Genomic DNA, 24341 nt, shown 5'->3' with positions numbered 1-24341 from the left:
AGACGCCCTCAATTTCTAATCCCCCCCTCAAGCGCTCTCACTTTCCCTTCCAGTCAAACTACCACACTGAGCGCCATTGTTTCAATTCACAGGACTAGGCTGAATACTCTGCAAAGTAAAAGTCTGGCATAATATCCCGAAAGGAAATGCTTACACAGCCTGTATGTGTGACTACATAGTATGTGCAGCTGAATGGCACAACTTATGTGGCCATTTATACATAGATTGGTATTCTGAAAAAAATGCACACCAGAATTTAACTGGAGTATTTTCATTGAAATAGTTCATCAACCAAACAACCCCTGAACAGCATCCTTTGGATTAGTATTTTAAATACATATTATGATTAAGTAGGGGGTGTTCAGAGGCCTCACCCAATTTAGAACCTGGGAGACTCTGCTCGAGTTGATCTGAAAAATTAAAAATACAGCAATAACAGAAAAAGAACATATCAAAACCTTTATTTAAAAAAATTGATCAGAAACCATAAAAATGAAAGCAACAGAAGATGAGTCAAAATAATCTTATCCTAAAATGTCTCCCATGCCTAAGCCTATTCATAGCTATTTGAGGATCTATTGCTACGGGGATATATTGCTATAAAACGTTTCAGATATGCATGGTTTCCATTATTATAATCATGGATATATTGTAATTATATTCTATTTCGGAAGACCAGTTAGGTAAGTCAATGTCAGAGGGTCTTAAAGCTACTCATGGACACTAAAATATCATTCAGAAGGTAATGGGTTACAATGTAAATTTCTAAAAAGTAATTGAAACTAGTTGCTTCAAAATAAAATATTATGATATCACATGAACTCACGACTTGCATATTAATAAAATGATATGTCTTACAATTGAAATAATCCCTTTCGTTTAACACTACATGAGTTTTTTGGAGATGCCACCATGGCAATGTGAGTTCCATCTATTACTCTGATTTTCATAGGGAATACATACATCTCATATAACCAGTAAAAAACCAACCACTTAGTGGATGACGCATACATACTTGCCTAAGAAATATAGCATTCAGTTTACTGTGTTCACTATTCACGGATGTTCATAAATTTTTAAAGCAATTAGTCCACTTGAAGAAAAATAGATAGAAAAATAGAAACTTGAAGAAAAATAGATGAACGTATCTTAAAATAGCAAAATACAGTGACGGAAGACATTGCCACTTTTATATGAGTTATTTAGGATGAATGGTATAACATTTTAATTGCACTTATCGAGTGAGAGTAAATAATCACTCCAGCAAGGCACAATTTGCTTCTCAACAACCAGCAGTTCTCCACGTATCCCTCTCAACAGAAATGAACTTGAGAAAACAACGAGTGAATGTATTTACATTGTACGTGCTTTGCATATGGCAGTATTTGGTTTGGGGGCATTCAAATACGTTTTCAATTCAAATACGTTTTCAATTCAAATACGTTCAATGGTGTCAGGCTCAACTTTGTGGAAGTTGAAGTTCACAAATGAAAAAACGACTTCGTTTTCTTCCACTAATTGATTTTCACGGTACGACATGTTTCGACCTTGAGCGGTCATTTACGAGTACAAAAATTTGTCAAAAGTTGGGTAAATTTATACCAGGAAGGGACTTGGGGAGGTTGGAGGGGGAAGAGGGTGTTAGGAGGGGGGGGAGTAATGGGTGGCGATTATGGTGAGGGATGGGAAAACCACTGCGAGGACAGAGGCAGGGATCTCCTCCAGCCAAAAAATACCGATTAGTGTCATTTGACGTAGTGAATCTGTTCACTAGTATCCCAGCATTAGAAGCAGTGAATGTTGCCGAGAAAGTTCTAAGAGATACTGGTACGAACACAAATATTACAATGGATTTTATTTCTCTGCTGAAAGTGTGTGTTGAACAAAACTATTTCAAATTTAATGGTGATTATTATAAACAAAGTGAAGGCTTGGCGATGGGCTCCCCCCTATCTCCCCTTTTGGCCGATCTGTTTATGGACAACTTGGAACAAAACTTGCTTAATTGTGGCTCTGTGTGCACCAACATTTATTGCTGGTTCCGATATGTGGATGATGTGTTTGCCATTTGGACTGGCACGGATAGACAATTGGACAATTTCCTAACAATTCTAAATTCACGACACAAAAACGTGAAATTCACTTGCGAAAAGGAAAAAGACGGAAAACTAAACTTCCTTGATGTGACAGTGTATAAAAAGAACGACAATTTCGAATTTGAAATTTTCCGTAAAGCCACCGCAACCGACCAGGTCATCCCCTCTGACTCCCGACATCACATTTCTCAAAAACTGTCCGTATTTCACTACCTTCTCAACAGGTTATTGAATATCCCCCTATCCAAGGACGCTTACAGCAAAGAGCTTGAAACAATTAAAACAATAGCCATCTCAAACGGGTACAATGTGAACTCAATTGAAAAGATGCTCCTCAAGAAACGTTCCGTCAAAGCTCAACAGTTACTCTTCAATCCAGGGAAAGTGAACAGTGAAAAATTGTGATGGTGTAAATTACCTTATTATGGCTTGATTTCGGAAAAAATAGGAAACCTCTTTCCGAAAGATAAATATAGAGTGGCTTTTTATAACAGTGATAACCTTAAAAAATTCTTAGTGAACACTAAAGACAAAGTACAGCCTCTCGAAAGAAGTGGTATCTACAAATTAAAATGCAACGACTGTGAAGCGGCTTATGTGGGACAGACCGGACGCGCATTCGAGAGCAGAATTAAAGAACATGAAAGATGTTACCGGTACTGCAATATTTCACAGTCCCACTTCGCAAAACACCTTTGGGAAGAAAAACATGTAAGCAACTTCATACCGGAGATTCTTCACTTCGAGAACCAAGGAAAAAAGATGGACAAGAAAGAAGAGCTTGAAATAAGGAAGAATATGGGAAAATGTCCCTTACTCAACGATATCCTATTTGAAAGGTTTTCCCCCCTCCTAAAAGTATCTCTAAACTACACTGAAGGACTTAAAAACCCTAACCTCCCACTCAACCCCACACCTACTGATTACCCACATCCACGCTAATCCTTTGCTAATGACACTTGCATATAGTCATCAACACTGTCCTCGCAGTGGTTTTCCCATCCCTCACCATAACCGCCACCCATTACTCCCCCCCCCCTCCTAACACCCTCTCCACCCTCCAACCTCCCCAAGTCCCTTCCTGGTATAAATTTACCCGACTTTTGACAAATTTTTGTTCTCGTAAATGACCGCTCAAGGTCGAAACATGTCGTACCGTGAAAATAAATTAGTGGAAGAAAACGAAGTCATTTTTTCATTTGTCACCAATTCAAAATTAATGTTATGATGCCAGCCACGTGCTTTTTGAATTTCCTCATTCTCCTTCTCTACACGAAACATGATCTCGTTTGATGATTTCTTAAAACTTTCGCACTCCAACTTAGCAGAATAATGTCCTTAATTTATCAAGATATTGCAAGTTGGAACAGCGGTTACAAAGTGAGACTTCTTCGTGCTTCACATCTTATTTAACGTTGGATCACAACCAGAAATCGGTGTAAAATTTCTATGAATAAAAACAATAAATATGGCAAGCTGTAAGTAATGTAAACAAAGCTTCCGTGAGTCCGTGAAGCTTCGGAGATGTATGGCATCAATCAGATTTTGGGTTCAGCATTCATTGAGGCGAAAAAGGCTTTTGATTTCCTTTTCACTCAGTTCAAAGGCGTCTCCTCTTCTCCTGAAATCACGCTGTGCTCTCTCCGCTATTAAATCCTCGTCTTCAAAATTCTCATGTGCGTACTTTAACATCATGAAGTCCGCCATGTTGTTTACTAGGTATCCATCGTAGTCAATCCTTAGCAGTCATCTTGGCTGATAGCTGCCGAGTCAGATAATCACGAAGGGTTTTTCCGAGTGTAATTTTTACGAGTGATTCAATCACACCAAAATTCCGAATCGCTCGTAATTGTACCACGTGACTCCTTGGTTACGTGCTCGGAATAATCACGAGCGATTCAAACTGAACCCCACTGGATTCCACTAGGCATCTTTAGGCCAAAGTGCCGCTATTAGCTGAATTCTGAATCTCCTTTGCACCATGGTTTCTGACAGAAAAATCATTTGCACGTTTTCTTATTTACATGTGCAAAAATTTATGTTTTTTGATATTCCAGGAAATTTGTTTCATTTTTACATTAATGTGTTTACACTGTTCCCCCCAAATACATGGGTGAATGTAATCAGAAAATTTGCAAAACGTGCTCACAAGTGTAAAGAAATACATCCCTTGCGATCGAATTTGTAGTGCTTCATATAAATGCTGTATTTTTTTATTATTTTTACTCTTAATTATGTTTTTAACCAAGAAAATGACTACAAATATCTTGTTTTGAAATGCTGCTTGTGTTTTAAAACACAGGACATAATATATGACATTTTTATTCTGCAATAAAATTTTTTTAGGTGTAATCAAAATTTTTAGCTGTGTTAAGTTTTTTCTAACACTATACCTAGCCGTAAAACATATTCAGAACACTTCTACACTCGTTAGGTAAAAATATGAAGGGAAAACGAACGAAAGAGTGCAAGAAAAATGCGAATGGTCAATTGACCTCTGGCTGTCGTTATAGGTATGCAGCTTACCCCAGTCATTTAGTGTTAAAATACTTTAACAAAATAAAACAAGTAGATGAGCTGTACAAAGTTTTTCTTTAATCAAAATTAGTCATTACTAGGAACATGCAAAAGTCGCAAATGCGATAACGCAAATTCGGGGTTTTCCCGCAAATACGCGAATTTCGTGTTAATAGCGATTTTCTCCAATTCATGGGTGATTTTCACCAACTCAGACACAAATTTCATCAGCTCAGACGCAATTGTTTTCTTCTGCTCATGCTTCTCCCACGAAATTGTTTTTCAGGGATTATATTTAAGCCGTAATTTTTTCACGGCATTGGCCGCTTTCCGACGTGACGAAATTCCACGGGCCGCTGTTCACGGCACAGCACCGTGAACTCCAAAGAGATGTCTCGTTTATAAGCTGCCTGAATTTCACCGTGCCGCACCGTGAACGGCGGCTGGTGGAAAGTCGTCTGAAAGTAGCCTTAAGGTAGGACTTAATGTATTTCACGTCATAGATAGTGCACCCCCAGGCTGGATTGAAATGGGTGCCTTGCTGACCGTCGCCAATGCTGTGCCGTCAACTGCGCCATTCGACTCGTTTGAGACATCCATTGAGATCGATGGTTATTGGAAAGCACGGTGCCATGCCGTTGACAACTGCTGGAGTTATGCCGGCTCTGAAAGTGGCAAAAAGCGGCAGTGCGTCACCTATGCCATGAAATATAATTACTGCTACGTAGAGGTAGCTTTCAGCCAAAACGACTTATCACCGGCTGCCGTTCCCGGCACAGCGCAGCCTAAAAAGTGGCCAAAATGCCATGGTAATCTGATGGTTGACTCACTCAAATTACTGGAGGGTTCAAACTATCCTAATGCACATACATTCTATGAAGATTTAACCCTTCCGCTATTAACGACGAAAATATGCGGCAGGACAGGAGATGAAAGCCAAAAAGTTTTGTCTGATATTTTCCTACTCAGGCAAACGAATGCCAAAAATACACGTTTCCTTGCTCTCCTCCTTTTATGACATTCATGGGTCTGCAAAGCCTTAGTTTCCGGACCCAACACAGTGGAACACGGGCCGTACCGCCGAAATCCAGGGGCAGATACCCGTACCTCTCATCTTATATTACCCCTCTTTGTTTAAGGGACCGCAGTTATACAATTGTTCATTCAGTTAGTTTGCGAAATAAATATATGCTTCTTTCTCAAAAAAAATAAACTAAGAATTGAATTCTTTGTCTTTTTTGCAGCATTTACAAAATTTAAATGAAATTCTACCATAAATATTAACATATATCTCAATTTCGGTATAAAAATCACCATGGACATTGTTAATGCATTAAATCCATTAATGCTGAGAATAGAGCTTTGTTGAAAATTCTGTCGTTGGGGCGACGGTTGCCTTCCTTGCCTCATTTCCTCTAGATTCCATTCCCTGCAAAGTCAGCGGTAACTCCTTTTCTTTCGGTCCCCACCACCCAGCCCCTTCGGCGACAGGAAGTGCTTGCATGGCCACGCAAGGTAAGACATCTTCCTTAAGAACGTGATCATGCTATGCACCCGAGAGAATAACGGAAACGCTGAGCAGAGGAGAGAGTGCGCTGGGCAGTCGGCGTGTGCACACGAATGAAGCAAGAATAAAGTGTGATTGTTGTCGACATGAGTTCTTTCCTTTTTCTGTGCGATTTTCCCGATCATTGCCCATCCCCCGGTGACGACGACGAGAGGGTCTTGTCCACCTACAATTCTCAGAATAAAACGAGGAATTCAATTGGAAGGCTGCAACTTACGTGCAAGCAACAATCATCCATATAACTAATTCGTATAAACAAAGCATGAGTTGACAGGGAACCAGTGCCACTGGTAGGGTTATAAACCGCAAAAGGAGGGAGACCAACTACCCTTGGAGTCCAAGATAATGCGAAGTCCCCACTAGGAAGGATTGAAAAAGGTTGGTGTTGAGAGTGTGTGATTATCCGCAATACCATTCTTAACAAATGTCCAGCATAAATGCTCCATACAGAGGGGACTGAAGAGTCTCATAAAACTCAGTCCTCAATTCATGCTCAAGAGAGAACTCCACCGTTTTGAAAGGGTTAAGGAAGTTAGAAATGAGCCTTGAGAATATTTATAAGAGTTCTTTTTTCTATAAAACCACTTATTACATTTGCGAAACATGACAAGCTCTAAAGCAGTTGCTGTAAAGTCAATACCAGTGCAGACGGCTTAAAAGGCATCAACCAAACTTAGTTCTCTTATGGCAGAAGACCTAAGCAGAAAATTAGGTACTTGAAAAGATCTCAGTTTTTGATCCCCTAGAAGTTCTGACTACAGACGTGAACCCTGACTTGAAGACAAAAAATTCATGGCCTGAAATCAATGGAGACAAGAAGTTGATGTTGGGGTATTACTTGGAGCATTACAGAAACTACTACAAAAGCAAAATTCCTGGGGTTCAGTGGATATAATTAAAGCAATCAAGGAGCTCAAACTGTCTGAGACATCGTTTGCATCTAAGTGCCTTTAAGCAATTTGGATCTCCTCAGCAAACATGCACTCAGAAAGATTTCTTGCCTGCTAAAGCACTGTGTAAACAGATGAGAGAACATATCTAAAAGAAGACAATTTGGTGAAAATAGCAATATTTCATTTGAAATTACAGACATTTAAAAGTAATTTCTCTATCTAAGCTGGGATATATGGATACGCGAAGGATAAAATATATAAAATAGGTGAAGTTCAGTCAATACTCCATGTGTTCATATTATTGCTTAAATTATTCCCGGCCCATAATATCCTAAATTTAGGGCAATGGGTGGGCCACTGTAATCATGGTTGTTAATCAACATAAAATATTTTGCCGTTAAAATAACACTGATTTCAGGGAAAAATCATCGCTTTTGTAAAAATATATCACCACTTTTGGCTATAAAATAACCCCAACTTTTGCATATCCCTAGTCATTACAATAGTTCATGTAACCCTTGGCCAAAATTAATTCCTTTTAGAGTTCATAAGGAATAGCACCCCATTAAGATGAATTTATAAATCCTACAAATGAATGTGGCATTCTTTGAGTGATTTCCCCCCCCCCAGAAATTTTCCTATAGACGCCATTTGAACTCACTGCAGGGCTTTCCTGCCAAGGATCTTTCATGCTAAGGATTTTCTGAGACTCTTAAGTCTCAGATTCCTAATGCCTCCGTTCCTGCCTCCAGTTCCCCACTTCCATTCCCTACCAAACCAAGCAGTCAAGAGTTTGAAAGCAGTCCTGCGGATGAATACATTCGTTTTTGGAAATCATCTGTGGTAGAGGGTTGGTGCTGAGGTGTAGATGGCAGTTGTGTCAAGGCTAACGTTGAAAACTGAAGTGTCTCTTCATTTTTATTTCACCACAGGTGTTTGTGGACAAGGGAATTCTTCATGAGAAAATCCTTTGTCCTGGCCATGTGGTGCCTCCAGCCAGAGTCGTTCAATCGTAAGTATGTTTGTGCTTCCAAAATGCCTTCAACTGTATGTCATTTCTAAAGGTTTATAGCACTTTCATTTTAATTTTATAGTGCTCACAATTTCTGTTTATAGTCTTAATTTTTAGTATCCATTTTTTTATTTATTTTCATAACATGTCATTAGTAGATGGTAACAAAATGTGGTGAAACACGTCAGTTATTTGACAAAATATGGAATACGTTAAACTCTAGACCTATGACCTGGGTGAGCCTCATACCTATAATGTAACGCAATTCACTGCAATTCTCCTTTTCATTCATTTGCTGCACTCGTTCATTTGTTTTCCCTCCATATTTTTAACCGACAAGTGTAGAAGTGTTCTGATTATGTTTTACAGTTAGATGTGGAGTCAGGAAAAAATTGAACTTTGCAAAAAAATTAGAGATGGGTCGAATAGTAGATTTCTCGAATTCGAATATTAAATCATTGCTCGAATATTCGAATACCTCGAATTTTGAATACCTCGAATTTTGAATACCTCGAATACTAAATGATGAATGCTGGTATATTTGACTCGGTTGCCTATGCAGCAGGCAACACAAGATTTTGGGGAGTAATTTTGATTTCCTTTAAATGATTCGAACAGGAATTTAGCTGATTAATGGATATTTTAATTTTATGGAAACAATTGGGCATATAATTAATTCAACTAACATCGCTTTACCCTCACTCCTGCTGCCAAGTGCTAGCTGACAATCTGAGGCATTTTGCAAAATACAAGCTCTTTTCCTCCGGATTTTCTTCAATTATTTTGTTAGTTATTATTATTAGTCCATCTTTGGGAGTTCTCACGAGATAAGAAGATGAATTGGAATTGCTATCAGGGAGAAACCAAATATTCTGAGAAAATATCCCTTTGTCTGGGACTGTAACAAATAAAGATAAGATTTATAGCACCACTCATAAATTGTGACTTGATATATGTTTTCGGAAAAAAATACGGCATCAACTCCCGAGAAGCTCTGCTGCTCATATCGAGTTTCGCCAGAATGCTAAGTCTCCGTCGTATTTTGACTTTTATTTCTTTGCGTAAAATGCTTAAATAAACTCAGAAATACGTCGTGTTTGGTCTTATTCTTTTTGAAATTACGCGCACATTACTAATATTTCAATTCAATAAAGGTGTAACATCAATTGACGAAAGTCATTATTAGACACCTTTTGTGCTAATAGATGAATCATGCAGCGGTTGACCTCCACAGAAATGGGGAACTTCGAAGCTGGTAGGAAAAAAAAGGTCAGTGGGGGAGAAAAGGGTGGGGCCCGAAAGACGTTTCTATTGTTCTCGTGTAACTTGGTATTTTTTCGAAGCTAAGGTCTTCGTAATATGATCCCTGCGCTAGCTGTGACCTTTTTTTTTATTTCGAAGAGGAGGAAAGCCTCAGAGGGGGGGCTAGCGCTGAATGGAGAGTGATACCGGATCTTGGGAAATGCGCTAATGTAAGTATCCCACGTTACTCACACAGCTGTTGACCTCCAGAAATGGGGAACTTCGAAGCAGGTAGCCAGAAAAAGGTCAGTGGGTGAGAAAAGGGGGGAGGGCGTGAAACACGTTTTTATTGTTCTCGTAACTCGATATTTTTTTCGAAGCAGGGGTCTTCGTAATGCGATCCCTGCGCGATCTGGAGGGCAAGTCTGTAACTCTGTTCTCTCCCGAAAATGGGAGAAAGGAGATTCGTGAAGCGCCTGCGCGAGAGTTGTCGCCCGCCCCAAGTCTCTAGGGCGCCCCGCCGGAGAAAGGAGACTATTTGTCGCCTGGGAGAGTACTAAGTCTCTCGACCCAAGTCCGTAAGCCCCCTCAAGCGCCTTTGGCGCCCCAGACGGGCGCTTCAGTTACGTCCCCCTCAAGAGCCCGACGTATCTCTTTCTCCCATGGAGAAAGTGCGTATCTCGACAGTGTTTTGTTGTATTTTCTCAATATGGCGCGTTTTCTTTCAAACCATAGAATATTATTGCTCGTATACGAGGTGCATTTAAGAGAAGTGGGGCAATTAACACCAGTGAGAAATTGTTGCGGGATATTAATAAACCGTTTGAGGCGAGGGAGGAAGATTTCCGGCCGCATTAGCGGAGAAGGTTGTCCTATCCGTCCTTCGATGGTCCGATTCTCTTCCTGCTGAAAATCCATCACCCTCAATAGCAGACAAAAACACCGCAATCCTATGAAATAACAATTATCTGTAGCTCTGAATTCTTTTCGTGTAAGTAGCGGGGTTTAGAAAGCTAATACTAATTCAGAGAGCGCAAGAAAAGCACTTTAAATAATGGAAAATAACTTCTAAACAGTTACCTATGAAAAGCAACAGATAGTTAATGAAACACAAGACATGCCCTTATTGTTAAAAGAACTTATTCCACGACAATGTAATAGAGTTTCACCATTTCATTGGTTTCACGAATACGACTGCTCAGCATAACCGTGTGCACACAACATGAGATCGCGAATCGGTTCCGCTGTCAACACATACAGAAGCTATAAATGTACTTCAATAATAAATGAATATCCACAAACTAAGTACTAGCACACACCGTAAATATAAAGTGAGACTTAGGCAAATAAAATATTAAAAAACTGGAAATCACTTCCACTCTTTTATTCATCACGAACAACTTACAATCACTAAGCTCGTTATGATAAAAACAACTATTAATTCACTGATTTAAAGCCAGAAATTAGCCCACGAAAGAGGCACAGGTGACTTTTCTCACTATTATTCGTTAATATACTAGAAAAAGAAACTTCACACACAGCTTTGATCTTGATAGCTTGATCGTGAAATGTCAATGTACCTATACGATGAACAACGGAGGTGAACACGCCACTGACAATGTTTACATTGCTGTCAGACATTAATCGATATGGTAATAACACTGCTTACAATTCAATCACGATGGAGCACTGATAATTACAACTCTTAGCCGATATTTTTGTACATTGCAACCACTGGCACTGTGATTATCAGCAGAAGATTTACGGGAGTTGTCACATTGACAATAACACAATTTTGGCACAAAAGATGTTTGCACAAATCTGCAAGCAGCGAGCAAAAGCTGTATTCACATTAGAAATATACTCTTAATTTTCAACTTTGGTGAGGTTGTAATTGATACGAAATGAAGAATTTACATGGTGACAAGCAAAATATACCGGCACTTGGATTTAGCCTAGCAGCCGCTTGCAAGCGAGGAATCACTGCGCGCAATCAAAAAAGTAGTCCCGACTTTAGTAAGTCATAATGAGGTTATTATGCATTTAATTTAGAAAATATTTGCATGGATGAGTTTGACATAAAATTAAAAACATTTTTAAATTGCATACGGTTAATTTTTCGATAAATCAAGCTCCAATATCAGATTCGCCTTAGAAATTTTTCATACTACCCATCGGAGCGAGTTTTCTCCCATCCGAACGGGAGAAACAGTTCTCTCTACCGAGTTACGGACTTGGGTGGGGAGACAATTTTGGGCGACAACTCTCTCTCCCAAACGAGGCGCCCCAAGTTACCGACTTGCCCTCCTGGGACCTTTTGTTTGATTTCGGAGAAGAGGAAAGCGTCAGAGTGGGTGAGGCAAGTGCTGAATGGAGGGGGATAGCGGATCGTGGGAAATGCCCTAAGGTTGCTATCCCACGGCACTGAGGTTCTCCTGGTGGGGGGAATAGGGGATTTTCGGATTTTTTCACCCGACCATTTTCGGTTCCCCTCGTCGAACTCTTTTCACCGCTAAAATCCACGAATTTGATGTAATTCGTCAACTTGCGTAAAACGGCGCTGCGAGCACTAAATGACTACATATCTCTACAATTTTCCGAGTCAACTACCAACGACGTACGTGCGACAGTGTATGACGCGAAATTCAAAGTATTCGAGGTATTCGAGGCGGTACTTTTCGCATAACTATTCGAAACCTCGAATATCGAATACTTTCTAATATTCGAGGTATTCGAGTATTCGCGGATACTATTCGCACATCTCTAAAAAAAAAATGTTTATTACACCTAAAAAAATTTAATTGTAAAATAAAATTGTGTCTCGCTTGCATAGTCAAAAAATAATGCGTCATGTGTTTTGAATCACAAATAGCATTTCAAAACACATTTTTTGCTGTAGAGTTTTTTGTTAAAAACATATATCAGAGAAAAAAGAATAAAAAAAGACATCACAAAAATGAAGCACTACAAATTCAGTCTCAAGATATGTATTTCTTTACTCTATTAGCACATTTTCAAATTTTCTGATTGTATTAATGGCATTCACACGTGTATTTGGGAGACACACATCAGTGTTAAAATTGAATAATTTTCCTTGAACATCGAAAAACAAAAAAAATGTAGGATTTTTCTGGGTAAGAAACTGTGGTGCAAAAAAGATGCAAAATGCCGATATCGGAGCTTCTGAAGATGCCTAGTGGAATCCAAGTGAAACTTTTCCCCCTACGACAAAAAATGTGGTGAAAACCTGCAAGAATCAATGAATCAATAATACCACGGCAGACTACGAGACGACAAAAGAGACGGTGCTTAGATAAAGTGAGCAAAATTGTGGAATGAGATGCATGTATGAATCTCTAGGAGATATAAAAGAACGCTTTTGGAATGTGTCGTTATGTAATTCATTTTGTCGTTCCTCTGAGTTTGTGATTAAACTTTATCGTCTTTTTGGTGAGATGTCTCCTAGAAACCAAGCGGGGCAGGACAATGAGACAGAGGGAGTGCCGATCAATCTAGAAATATATTCAAACACGTTCAATGAGCGTATTGTAGAAAATATCTATGGAACGTGGGGAACAGAGGAATATTGAAGGAAACCGTCTGAAGGAGCGACGATCACGGGAAAGTGAGACTGTGTGAAAGTGAACAAGTTGAGGGGGAGATGGTTGAAAATGTCCGTGATCTTTTACATGACACTGGTAACGGTCACCAGAAATACCTCTGAGCATCAGACTGCATCAATTTCAGGGAAGAAAAAACAGTACTCACCTTCGTGCCTCAATCGATGAAAATTTCAACTGCTGTAATCTATGAAAAATGTTTATGCTTTGTGGAGAAGGGGGGGGGGGAGGTGTGGCGGCCCCAGGCTTGGTTGGCACCAGCTACGCATGAATGCAGCAATGACTTTCAGCTAAATGGATGTTCATCATGCCCATACAACGCTTGGTAGGCTTAGTAGCGACTCTTCACAACTCAACATACCTTGGTTTTGCCTGTGTCTCTCCTTCAAATAAACTATGAAGTAACAAATAAAAACTGTTTAAAGATATGAGAGTCAAACTTGAGTAGTATTCGTGTGTGGTAAGATGCACACTCTGATATTTGACGAAATTGACTCCAAGGATCGGCAAAGAGATCTAAATTAGAGTATAAAATACAAAAACAGTCAATTGACTGCTCACAGTCATTCTACGTAGTTTTGTCCCCCAAAAAAAACTTCATTTACAGGTTATTTGTTCAAAAATATTGAAAGTCAAAAAATCTCAGCATTATTGATTGGAAAATAATGAAATGGTGCACGAAAGAAAAATGAGAATGCTCAATTGACCACCCCTGGTCATTCTAGTGTTAAATAAATATGGGGTGGAGAAATAATAAATTAAGGAATTAGGTAAATAGTAAATACAGTAAAGCCTCTATGTAGTGAACCTCTTTACATCGTAAACCTCCATACTTCGTACCAGCCCTCTGGTCCCATCAGATTTACATGTAAATTTGTAGGCAAACCTCTATATAGTGAACCTCTTTATCTCGTAAAACCTCCATATATCGTACCAACAAGACAGCCCCGAGACGGCCTAACTACCTCCGCAAATCGTACCGAGACAACTAAAGACCATTAATGCAGCCGCGATTACCTACATGGAATGACAATTTCAGCGATAAATGTTTCACGCTTATTTTTTTGTTATACACCTTTAATAATTTTCACGTTAACCATTAGATAGGGCATCCAACTATCCTAATCATATTAAGTGCCAGTAAATGAAGACAGAATGAGAGATCATTTTCTCTCGAATCATGGTCATGGTCACGCGATAGCACTCGCTTTCTTTTACTGATGGCTTTATTTTCTTGTAAGTGCCTACATACTATGTTCATTTAATAAAATAGGCAACCAGCGCAGCCTATAATCACTTGCTGACGGAAATATTTTAACTAACTTCACTCCCATCCATGGAGACAGAATTACTCGACCGCTTTGCTACTTCCGCTTCTAAAATGAAAATATTTTATGAATTTTCTGCGACTTGAAATAAATCAAATACAGTTTCGCAATTATTTTATTCCCATATTTCCCGGTGTAGCACTTTCTTACTACCGCCTTGGTAATTTTTTCGATGCTTTCGTGAACGATTATAGTTAAAAATTTATTGCGCTTAGCGACAGTCATTGTCTTGTACATACAGTCTTGCCTGCGTATTTATGCCGCGAAATCCGGCTCTTCCATCGGTAGTCCGGGTATCGGAATTGGTTCTATTAATACTGAACGAACATCAATCCATGCGCGACAGTGTTAGGTTAAGGAGACAGCTAATAAGCTGATACGCGGTAGGGCATTGAAATTTTTTACCATCACCACCGCATTCTGAAGTAGTTCGCCCAGCATTCTCACGGGGAAATCATGTCCTTTCGCAGACCTAGCGTTTCTATGTACCCTCGACTGAGTTTTTCTTCGGAACGCTACGTGAATTGTATTTTGGAGAGAGGGAATTCAACAAAATTTTCAAAATTACGCTCAATTTTTTGTCTATTTTTTGCAGTAGTCACGTGTTTATTTATTCTTTTATAATCTTAAACAAGTCACATGTTATAATAATTATAAATCAATTCTCTAAAAAATATAATAAGGAGTATTTTCAATTATTTGCCATAAAATATTAAAAAATATGAAAATTACTTAATTAATCATAGGGCTGATGATGAATTCGAGAAATATAAGAAGGCGACTGCTTGATGTTACCGCATAATTAGCAATTTTCCTAGCCATCAACAAGGACAGGCAGAAGGCAGTGACCTTTGGAATACCATCATTCACCCTCACATCTATTTTAACCCTCGGCCTCCACCTGCTCAATACTTACGTGAACTCCACCTGGGGTCTTTTTTGACCCCATGCCGTAAATTTATAAGCAAATACGTATTTCTCAGGATATTTTGAATTATACACTTTTAAACCATAATAAAGACATAAATAAGTAATTTAATTGCTTTATCAAGTAATATTAACATCTTGAACTGCAATAACATTTATCCTAGAAAACTCAACAAATTATAGTTCATCCAGAAAATTTCTCCTATAATTTTTCCGTTACAGTCCAAGGCAAATACAAATATTTTTATAAAATTATGTATTGAAATAGTAACTAATCTATCTTGCAATACTTCACATTTTCTGCAGGATATAATGATATTTGCATGATCATTACAAACATAGACTCCACATTTTTCACCTCCGATTCATTTTCCTACCGGATTATCTCGGACAAAATGAACAGCGTCCACGCTTTTTTCTACGTAGTTGCAAATCCCTTCTATGCTGCAGTGGAATAAATGTTCAAATCCTGCAGAGGTAACTGCTTCCCTAATTACTTGCATTCGTGTCCGAGGATTTTTCAATCGTCTTCTTATCTCTGGTTCTACTAGCTCCTTTTCTAGTTCAATAAGAAATTTTCTCCTTGCTCCCTTTCCTGTTTCCCCGTTGAACCTCTTTGAATTAAAAACAAAAGAAACTCTTGCTGTAATATCAATAAAATAAAAATAGAGCAAGAGGTCATATTCTTGTCCTACGCTTTACTGAGTAATGTATTGCCTTTAGATCTAGTGTCGACGCCGGATTTTGTATGATAATAAAATAAAATTACTTTTTTATGTTTACCGCGACTAATATCAAATGACTGGCGTTGAGTTTAATGTAGACTAACTGCTTTTCTTGGGTTTGGGATACATGAAACCATTAGCGTATTCTTTGCATAAGAAAAATACTTGAATGCTCTTCTCAATGCTTGGCGGGTAATATCACCCTCGGAATTCCTTATGATACGCGATTTGATCTTATGTTAGTGTACCTATAAGTGTTAATTTCCTTTTTAGGAGTTCCTGACCCAGTTCATTGCTTGTGAAGAAATTATCCGTAGTTGTATTGCTTCTACTGCCATGCAAGTGGCAAACCAAATCTAGCACTATGCGTTTTCCTTGATTCACTTCCCGGGATTCTTCAATTTTTCCAGTGTATATTTGTGCATTTACAATATACTGAGTTTCAAGTCAACGGCTGCCCATATCTACTTTTATTCCATATTCCTCAGCTTTGATGGCATGCGCACTTTGAATATAAATCTACCTCTAAATTTGCACAAATGCTCATCAACTGTAATATTTGAGGATCGTTTATACGATAAAATGCAGGCCTCCGTAAACATTTCAAACACAGTTCTTATTGCCTTCACTTTATTTTTTTATATCTCTTGCCTAGCCAACGAGTCTCATTGTCAAATCGGAGACACCCAATAATATCTTGAAACCGGTGACAAGACGTTGTAGCTCTAAATATTGGTAAGCCATAGTCTGCAGACCAAAACTCTGGTAGCGGCTTTCCTCGTCCTTTCTAAACACCAGGCATAATCAGAAGACTACGGAAAGAATTTAGCTCGATTATATTCAGATCCACCCATTTAGATAGCTGAAAGTAACATATTTATATTTTTATTAATTTTTTGGATATCACTTGAAAAATATCAATGAAATATAATGGCAAAATATCAATCAAAATGAAAATATATACATATTTACTACAACGTTTTGAAGGTACAATTTTTTACTAATCCCACAAAATCGCTTGCGATATGGACCATGCACCTACGGAGCTGAAACGAAAATAAGGCCTGTCCTCCTTGACATGAGAGTTGTGTGAAAGACAGCGGTAGATAGTTTGAAAATGAGGAGGAAGGGGAAATCCTGCGACAAAGGAAAGGTGATGAATCACCGTCACAGTTGAGGCAAATTGTCCCATAGAGTATTTTCTTTTCCTTCTCTCAATGCACCCACTGATGACATAGGGTTATGATGCTCGAAGAGGCCAAATAGTGCCTTAGACATAGGCGTTAAATGCTTTCAGCATAGGCGTTACATGTTGTTATTATTTCATGAGTGTAAATGATAAGTCTTTGACATAGAATAATATGAGAATAATACATCAACATGATACCCTCCGAGAGAACTCAGGCAGGCGGTGGCTATTTTCACTCAATCTTCACTGGGCCCACGTTAAAATATCTGTGATACTTTATATTCAAAACATAGCTCCAAACGGAGGAAAAGATATTGGATAGTACACACATCTTCGGCAGGAAAGACGGGAACCAGGTACCCAACTCATGGAAAATAGTACACGTTGAGTAAATCATACTCACCCCCTGCCTAAAACCTTAGAGGTGGCTAGAAGTTTATCATGTAGATTTAGATGTTGAACAGAATGCTCCAACAAAATACGGAAAAAAATTATAGGGAAAAAAGGAAAACACGAGGAAGGATTGACCAATGAGATGAGCCCAGTCTTGAACGAATGATACAAAAGACGTTCTCTACCACCACTCTGCACTTCAGTGACCTAAAGATGCTAGCTGCAATTCCGGCGAAACTGTTGTATAAAGAAAGACACACGCGGTGTAAAACCCGGAAACTTTGCATCTGAATCTTCATCCCACCATGAAAACCTACATAAAGATTATCTACCTTTCAACACGTTTTATCAATTATATTTCCATAGATATACGGTTCAAAATTTAATACCTACACAGTCTCCACCTGGGGTCAAATTTGACCCCACCCAGGAAAAAAATTCCCATCCATGAATAACTCAAAATTTTAATTTAAAATTTTTATGAATTTAAAGGCAAAACATGCGGGGAGGCATATCTGTAACATGGAAAGATTATCTGAATTGAGTCAAAAATTGCAGGCATTTTATCAACCCTGGGGTCAAAAAAGACCCCAGGTGGAGTCGGAGGGTTAAACAACCGAGGTAAAATAGAAGAAACTGTATATCTAGGCTGCACAAATAAAAAAACTCAGGCAGTTAAATACAAGGATGAAGAAATTATGTTTAGAAATATAAAACTATTGTTCTTTCCTGCTAACACTATTAGTAAATTACAACCCTTAGACCAGGGAATTATTTCTTAGGTCAAACTGCATTAACAAAAACAGCTAGTGATTTATTTATTGTGAAAATGACATTAAAAAGTGCTAAAAAGTGAAAACATTATTTTGAAAGAGTTGGAAAAAATTTTTAAGCAAACCCACTAACTAATATATTTTCTAAAAAGGCCTCTTGAACAATTTACTTTTCCCTTTGTGTAATCATTAAATTGTAAATATAAGTTCACTTATGCATACGTATATGTTTAAATATATTAATATAATGGTTTAAAAGACAGTAGTGCACTTCATTTCCAAAGGATATGAAAAAATGGTGCCTACCACTAAAACCTCTCTAAGGTGAACCTCCATACATCAAATTGCCCAAATTTTGGTCCCCTCCATTACGATGTGAAGAGGTTTTACTGTAATTAAATATGACATTAGTTGCCTGAATATCATTAACACTAGTTTAACATCAACGTAGAACAAGTGTCAACACTTTCTTCCTTTTACCGGTTGCATATGTCAGATGCAACTACATTGTACTCGCTGAAAAACTCTTCTGCAATCATGTCCAGCAGGTGTTGCTCGGATTTTGTGGAGTACAGCATTTCCAAACTCAGTATTTTCTTGGTAGATAGCAAGAAATATTTGCCTAAAATCACAGAAGCCACTAGGGTTTTCTCTCAAGTACCTCTCTAGTAACTGCCGATGAAAATGTATGTAGTGTTATACTATGAAGGGGAGAATCCGTTGCTGCGAGGGGGGAGGGGGGGTCCGGACTCACCACTCCTTGAAATATAAAAACAAAAATGACTTTGCTTCTTCGTATAATGAAACAAAGTCGAGGTGGGCGAATAGTATCCGGGAATACTATAAAGTATTTGATATTCGAGATGTCGAATAATTATGCTAAAGGTACGATCTCAAATACCTTGAATACTTTGAATTTCATGCCATACACTGTCGCACGCATGTTGGTAGTTGACTCGGAAAAATGTAGAGAACTCTAAGTCGTTAAGTGCATGCAGCACCGTTTTAGGCAAGTTGTCGAACTACATAAAATTCGCGGGTTAGAGCGGTGAGAAGAGTTCGACGTGGGGAACCGAAAATGATCGGGTGAAAAAATACGAAAATCCCCAGTTTCCCCCACGAGGAGAACCTCTGTGATGTAGGAAAGTAACTAAGTACAGTAAACTCTCGATTATACGAAGCAGGATTTTACAAAGTTTTCGATTATACGAAGTGATATTGCGGTCCCGGCGAAAAGCCTGTGCTAAATACATGGTGCTATTCGATTATATGAAGTTCCCAGGAGCGAAAGGCATTCGTTTACACGAACTATGGCGAAATATTTGTCAATAAAACTAGTTATGCGGCGTAAGTAGCTAAAAAAATCAGCACTTCTGACTGTGGTCCATCAAAAGTGTGAAATCGTAAATGATAGTGAAATTTTGGAGAGGAAGGGTTCGCCTAAAACCTCACGGTGGGAAATTAGGGGAAGTAGGAGTTCAGTAAAAATATCGCGACTGACATAATGCCCCTATTTATGTGTCTATTCATAAACATTGCATCAACAATACTTCGTAGTTTAACATGTCAGGGAGGTCGCGCGGGGTATTTTGTACACTCCTAATTAACCCTTTGCACTGCTGTGAACGTACCTGATACATTTGCAAGGCAGGCTGCTGTGAACGTACTTCGAAGACTACTTTTCGCCGAAGCACTTCGAAGGGTCCCTAATCCGGTGTCCTTTCCTCGACGAGCTCACCCCCCGCCAGCCCCTCTCTTCGGCCCTCCGAGCGGGGGGCCTCCCTCCCCAAAAGTGACCGCTCTGACTGCATTTTGAAAATCTATCAATCAATGCCATCATCAAAAAATGATTGTTTGCATCGCACTCCTGCCAATCAGGCATTCAAGTACATCTCTGAACCATGTTTCTGCAATGAGAAATAAAGATTTTGTTAACTTTGCCAAAATGGCCAAGTAAATAAAATTGTTATTTTTCATCGCAGAAATACGGTTCAGAGACGTACTTGATTTCCTCCACTACAATCGGAAATTGCTGGTAATCGGACGGATTTCCTTTCATAGCGCATCATGAGGATGTTCTCGTGGTTGGTTATCGATACAACTAGCCTACTAGAAATTCTACTGCTACAATATCACGGCTATGGCTGATTCGTTACGTTATACCTTCAGAAAGCTGCAGCGGATGAAATCACGGAGGAGATTAGAGGATTTAAAGATGATTTTGAAAAATACTTAGAAAAAGCAGGAGCACAGAGTGCAACATCAAACGATTATATTGCCCTAGACGATGATCTCCAGGCTTGCGACAATGCGACGCCGGTACCTATGTCGGAAGAAGCAGTGGCCGGGACTAGTCATGATAGCAGTGACGACGAAGATGAAAGTGAGGAAGTAATTTCACCTAATAAAAAAGAAGTATACACTGCCCTCCAAACATTAAGATATTTTGATCTGGCTAACGATTTGGACCCCCAATTTAATTCCCATTTATGCAAGTTAGAAACCATGTTGGAAGCGGCGATGGAGAAGGGCAAAAAGGCAAAAACAACAGATTTTTTTTGGGCAATATCTTTTCGTGTATCTATTAGCCTCCCTGAATAAACAACTTAAACATCTTAAGCATTAGGCTCTATTTACCACCAACTTATTTTCCAGGCTACTCGTAATGAAGACGCACTTCTAACTCAAACCATGAACTTTCTTCTCGCGCACCTCCCCGTTCTCCCATGCCGAGAGATCTTTCTTTCCAAAGTCTTTGTTTACTCCCTCCTGCGACCTTTTGCTGATCATGCTGACATCCACCTTACGTATCCCAAACCCCTCCTTCCCCAGCATTTCCCATTCACTCCCTCCCTAAGGTGACGGAGCTTGAGAGCGTCATAAAAAAATACGGCCCCCAAACGTAGACTGAGGCAGAGCCAAAGGCCCTTTCCCCACCCTTCTTTCTCCTGCCCCCTTCATCACTCGTTGTGCTGACCACACTTCTTTCCTCAGGCAATCCCCATCCCACTCTTATTCACCCCACCCACTGGGAACTTTCTCCAAACTGGGGCTGTATTCTGTAACTCCAAACCGATCGGTGCGGCACCAATTCGTCGGGTGCGACGTCACACCGACTCCCGGATTCTGTACGAACCCAATCGGTGCGGCACCGACATGAGGACGGGAGATCGTCAGTAGCCGTACCGACAGCAAAAAGGTGTCGGTACGGCCACCGACTAGTAGGTTTCATGAACTCCCCGGTGCGCATTGTACGTTTTATTTTGTTTTTACCTCATCACCAAGTAAATAATGAGGTTTGCTGCAATGTTATCTTTTTCTGCCCCTTCGAATACGCCTCTATAATTCACTGTGTCATCAGCTATATTGATTACCTTGACAAGAATATAAGATATTGGTTAATAAACATGAGGTTTGCTAACATATAATGACTTTCTCTCATTTATGTTACCACTTTCACTCGCTTGTAATAGGCTTTATTTCTCTCTGTCATTATTTATTTGCTCCTTTGACATAAAAAATATATTTTTGATTAAATATGAGTTTTGCCACAATGTTATCACTTTATCTCACTCTGAATAGGCAACTATTATTTCACTCAATCATCATTTGGCGTTTCTCTCGGCATAGAAATAAGATCTTTTTATTTGAGTATGTAGTTTGCCACGACGGTATCAGTTTCTTTAATTTATAATAAGCAACTATATTTTATTTTATTTTCAGCCATTGATTCCCTTGATGATAAAAGAAGATATTTGTTAATAAGTATGAGGTTTGCCGCTATATCATCATTTTCTCTCACTTGGAATGCGCAAATTATACATATGTATTTCACCCAATCACAATTTCTTTACTTTCTCGTCATTACACTTCTTTTAATTACACCCAGCTCCATATTTTTATAACAATTTCGTAACTTGTTCCTCTAATATGACATTTACATTTGCTTTTGAATCCTACGTTCACGTTCCATGCTATGTGATTTTCGTCTGCTTCGGTGCCAATGGCATAACCTTCCGTTGATAACATTTAGACGGAACTTACTTAATGATAACTATATTACCAAATCATGAATAAATAGCAATATACGGAACCAATATATAAAAAAAAGAAACTACTATCTCAAGGATAGTTTCAATAATTCATTCCAGCAACAACAATCTCCATCACATACAAACTATATTGTGATGTTGTAATATTGTTTCCTTCGATTCTGTAGGTACAGCATTACTACCACACACTATATAAGCATTGTTAACAACTTATCCAATATTGATTACATATCTTAATCTAGCAATAAGTCGTAATTTCCTCAAATAAAAAGATTAAAAACGACAACACCAAACTGTGCCAATGAGTCTTCACTTGTTTTTACCCTTCTTTCATTGGCGGAGACATGTTAGATGACTTCTAACTTCGGATATATTCGGATTTTCCCTGTTTGAGAAGGTGGGGGAACCATACCGACTGGTTTGATACCGACGACCATACTGAATCGCTGAATTTGCCGTTGTCGGTATGGAAACCGTCGTCGGTACGGAATGATGTTCTGTCGGTGGGCTGGGAAGGGAAACCGACCGGTGCGGTACCAACGAAATACAGAATACGGCCCCTGTGGAGAAGGGCATGGTTGATCTTTACCGGCAACGGTGGTAAGTTTTTAACCGGAGAGAGGCTGGAGAAGTATCTTCCTCTATCGGGGAAACGGTGCCGTGCTTATAATTGTTTCTCTTCTTCTCTGCTGACTTTTCAATTTAAATTATTTTCTTTGCTCTTTCCACACTATTTACGACTATGGCGCGCCTATTTTTTAGTGCTAAAACTAAGAAAATCTTTTCTCTATTTCAATGATCCTTTGCGTAACTTTCAATACGGCGGAGAAAGGGACACGAAAACTAAGTGAGGTGAAGGTACAGGCTTTTGCATGTCATTTTTGGGAATTCATGCAAGTGAACCAATACTTAACCCAGGTTGAGAAATTATGAAACGTCTCTTGTAGGAAAACAATCAATAAGTCCAATGAAGAATATGGTCCTGATGAAGAATAAAGTCTTTCTTAGCAATGTCTGCTAAGATGACGGAGCACAGTATCCGGACGGAGAACTCAAACAGAATTTACTTCAAATATTCGCCAGAAGATAATAATATCCTACGTAATTTATGATCGTAACTGAATCTCAATGAAAATAACTAATGGAGAAGATAGCACATTCAACTGAAAATACGGAGTAACTCGAAATATTAACTTATGAAGGCTATTTTGGAAATGGGTTGAGGCCCTTGTTTTTCTTTTTTTCTCATCACTGAGCGATAGAGGGCGGCATAAATGGCGGTTAGGCTCTTAAAGAATGGTTAGGCCGGCTGGCGCTAAAATTCTGTGGGTGTTGGAAACAAATATCTATCTTACGCATACTTAATAGATGCTATTCGCTCCTAACCACAAATTTATTACATTAAATTCTTGTAATAAACTTTGCAATTCATTATTTGATTACGTTTTCTAAACTGGTCGGGAATTTCTTAAGCGATCGTTGATGTTGAAGTATGTACAAGAAATGGGAATTTTATGGTGGTATAGTTATTTAACTATCGTTCACAGCATAAATCGATTACAGAAAGCCTTTTCTGAGAATTCTACCATGAATAACTACCTAAAACACTTAAATAAGGCCACCAAAGACAGAAAACGGCGGAGGAAACAAAAACGAACATTTTTTTGTGACTTATGAAAAAGGTTTGAAATTACTAAACTTGATTTTACAAAGTGCCAATTTTCTGGTCCCACTGACTTCGTATAATCGAGAGTTTACTGTAGCACAATTCGCAAAATCCACTACCCCCTCCATCCATCAGCCCTCGGCCACTTCTCGGATGCTTTCCTCTTCTCCGAAATCAAACAAAAGGCCCCAGCTCACGCAGGGTTGTTAATACGAAGACCATAAATCAAAAGCTTCAAAAGAAAAATATCAAGTTACATGAGAATAATAGAATCGTGTTTCACCCTTCCCTCTTTCTCCCCCACTGACCTTTTTCTGCCTACCTGCTTCGATGTTCCCAAT

At 38.9% G+C, this 24341-nt stretch overlaps 1 protein-coding gene across 3 annotated transcripts in view; it reads left to right on the top strand.

Moving 5' to 3' along the window:
- Positions 1-24341, top strand: part of LOC124155320 (RNA/RNP complex-1-interacting phosphatase) — a 93209-nt gene that overhangs the window by 16167 nt on the left and 52701 nt on the right. For 2 of the 3 annotated variants that reach the window (XM_046529036.1, XM_046529035.1), the window contains exon 5: positions 8006-8085. The exons of the other annotated variant lie outside the window; for it this stretch is intronic. In XM_046529036.1, the coding sequence (XP_046384992.1) occupies positions 8006-8085 (80 nt within the window). The remainder of the gene's footprint in view (positions 1-8005; positions 8086-24341) is intronic. 3 annotated transcript variants of the gene reach the window in all.

Source organism: Ischnura elegans, chromosome 3 (genome assembly GCF_921293095.1).
Source record: "Ischnura elegans chromosome 3, ioIscEleg1.1, whole genome shotgun sequence".
Lineage (NCBI taxonomy): Eukaryota > Metazoa > Arthropoda > Insecta > Odonata > Coenagrionidae > Ischnura > Ischnura elegans.
This window is presented reverse-complemented; position numbering and strand designations above follow the sequence as displayed.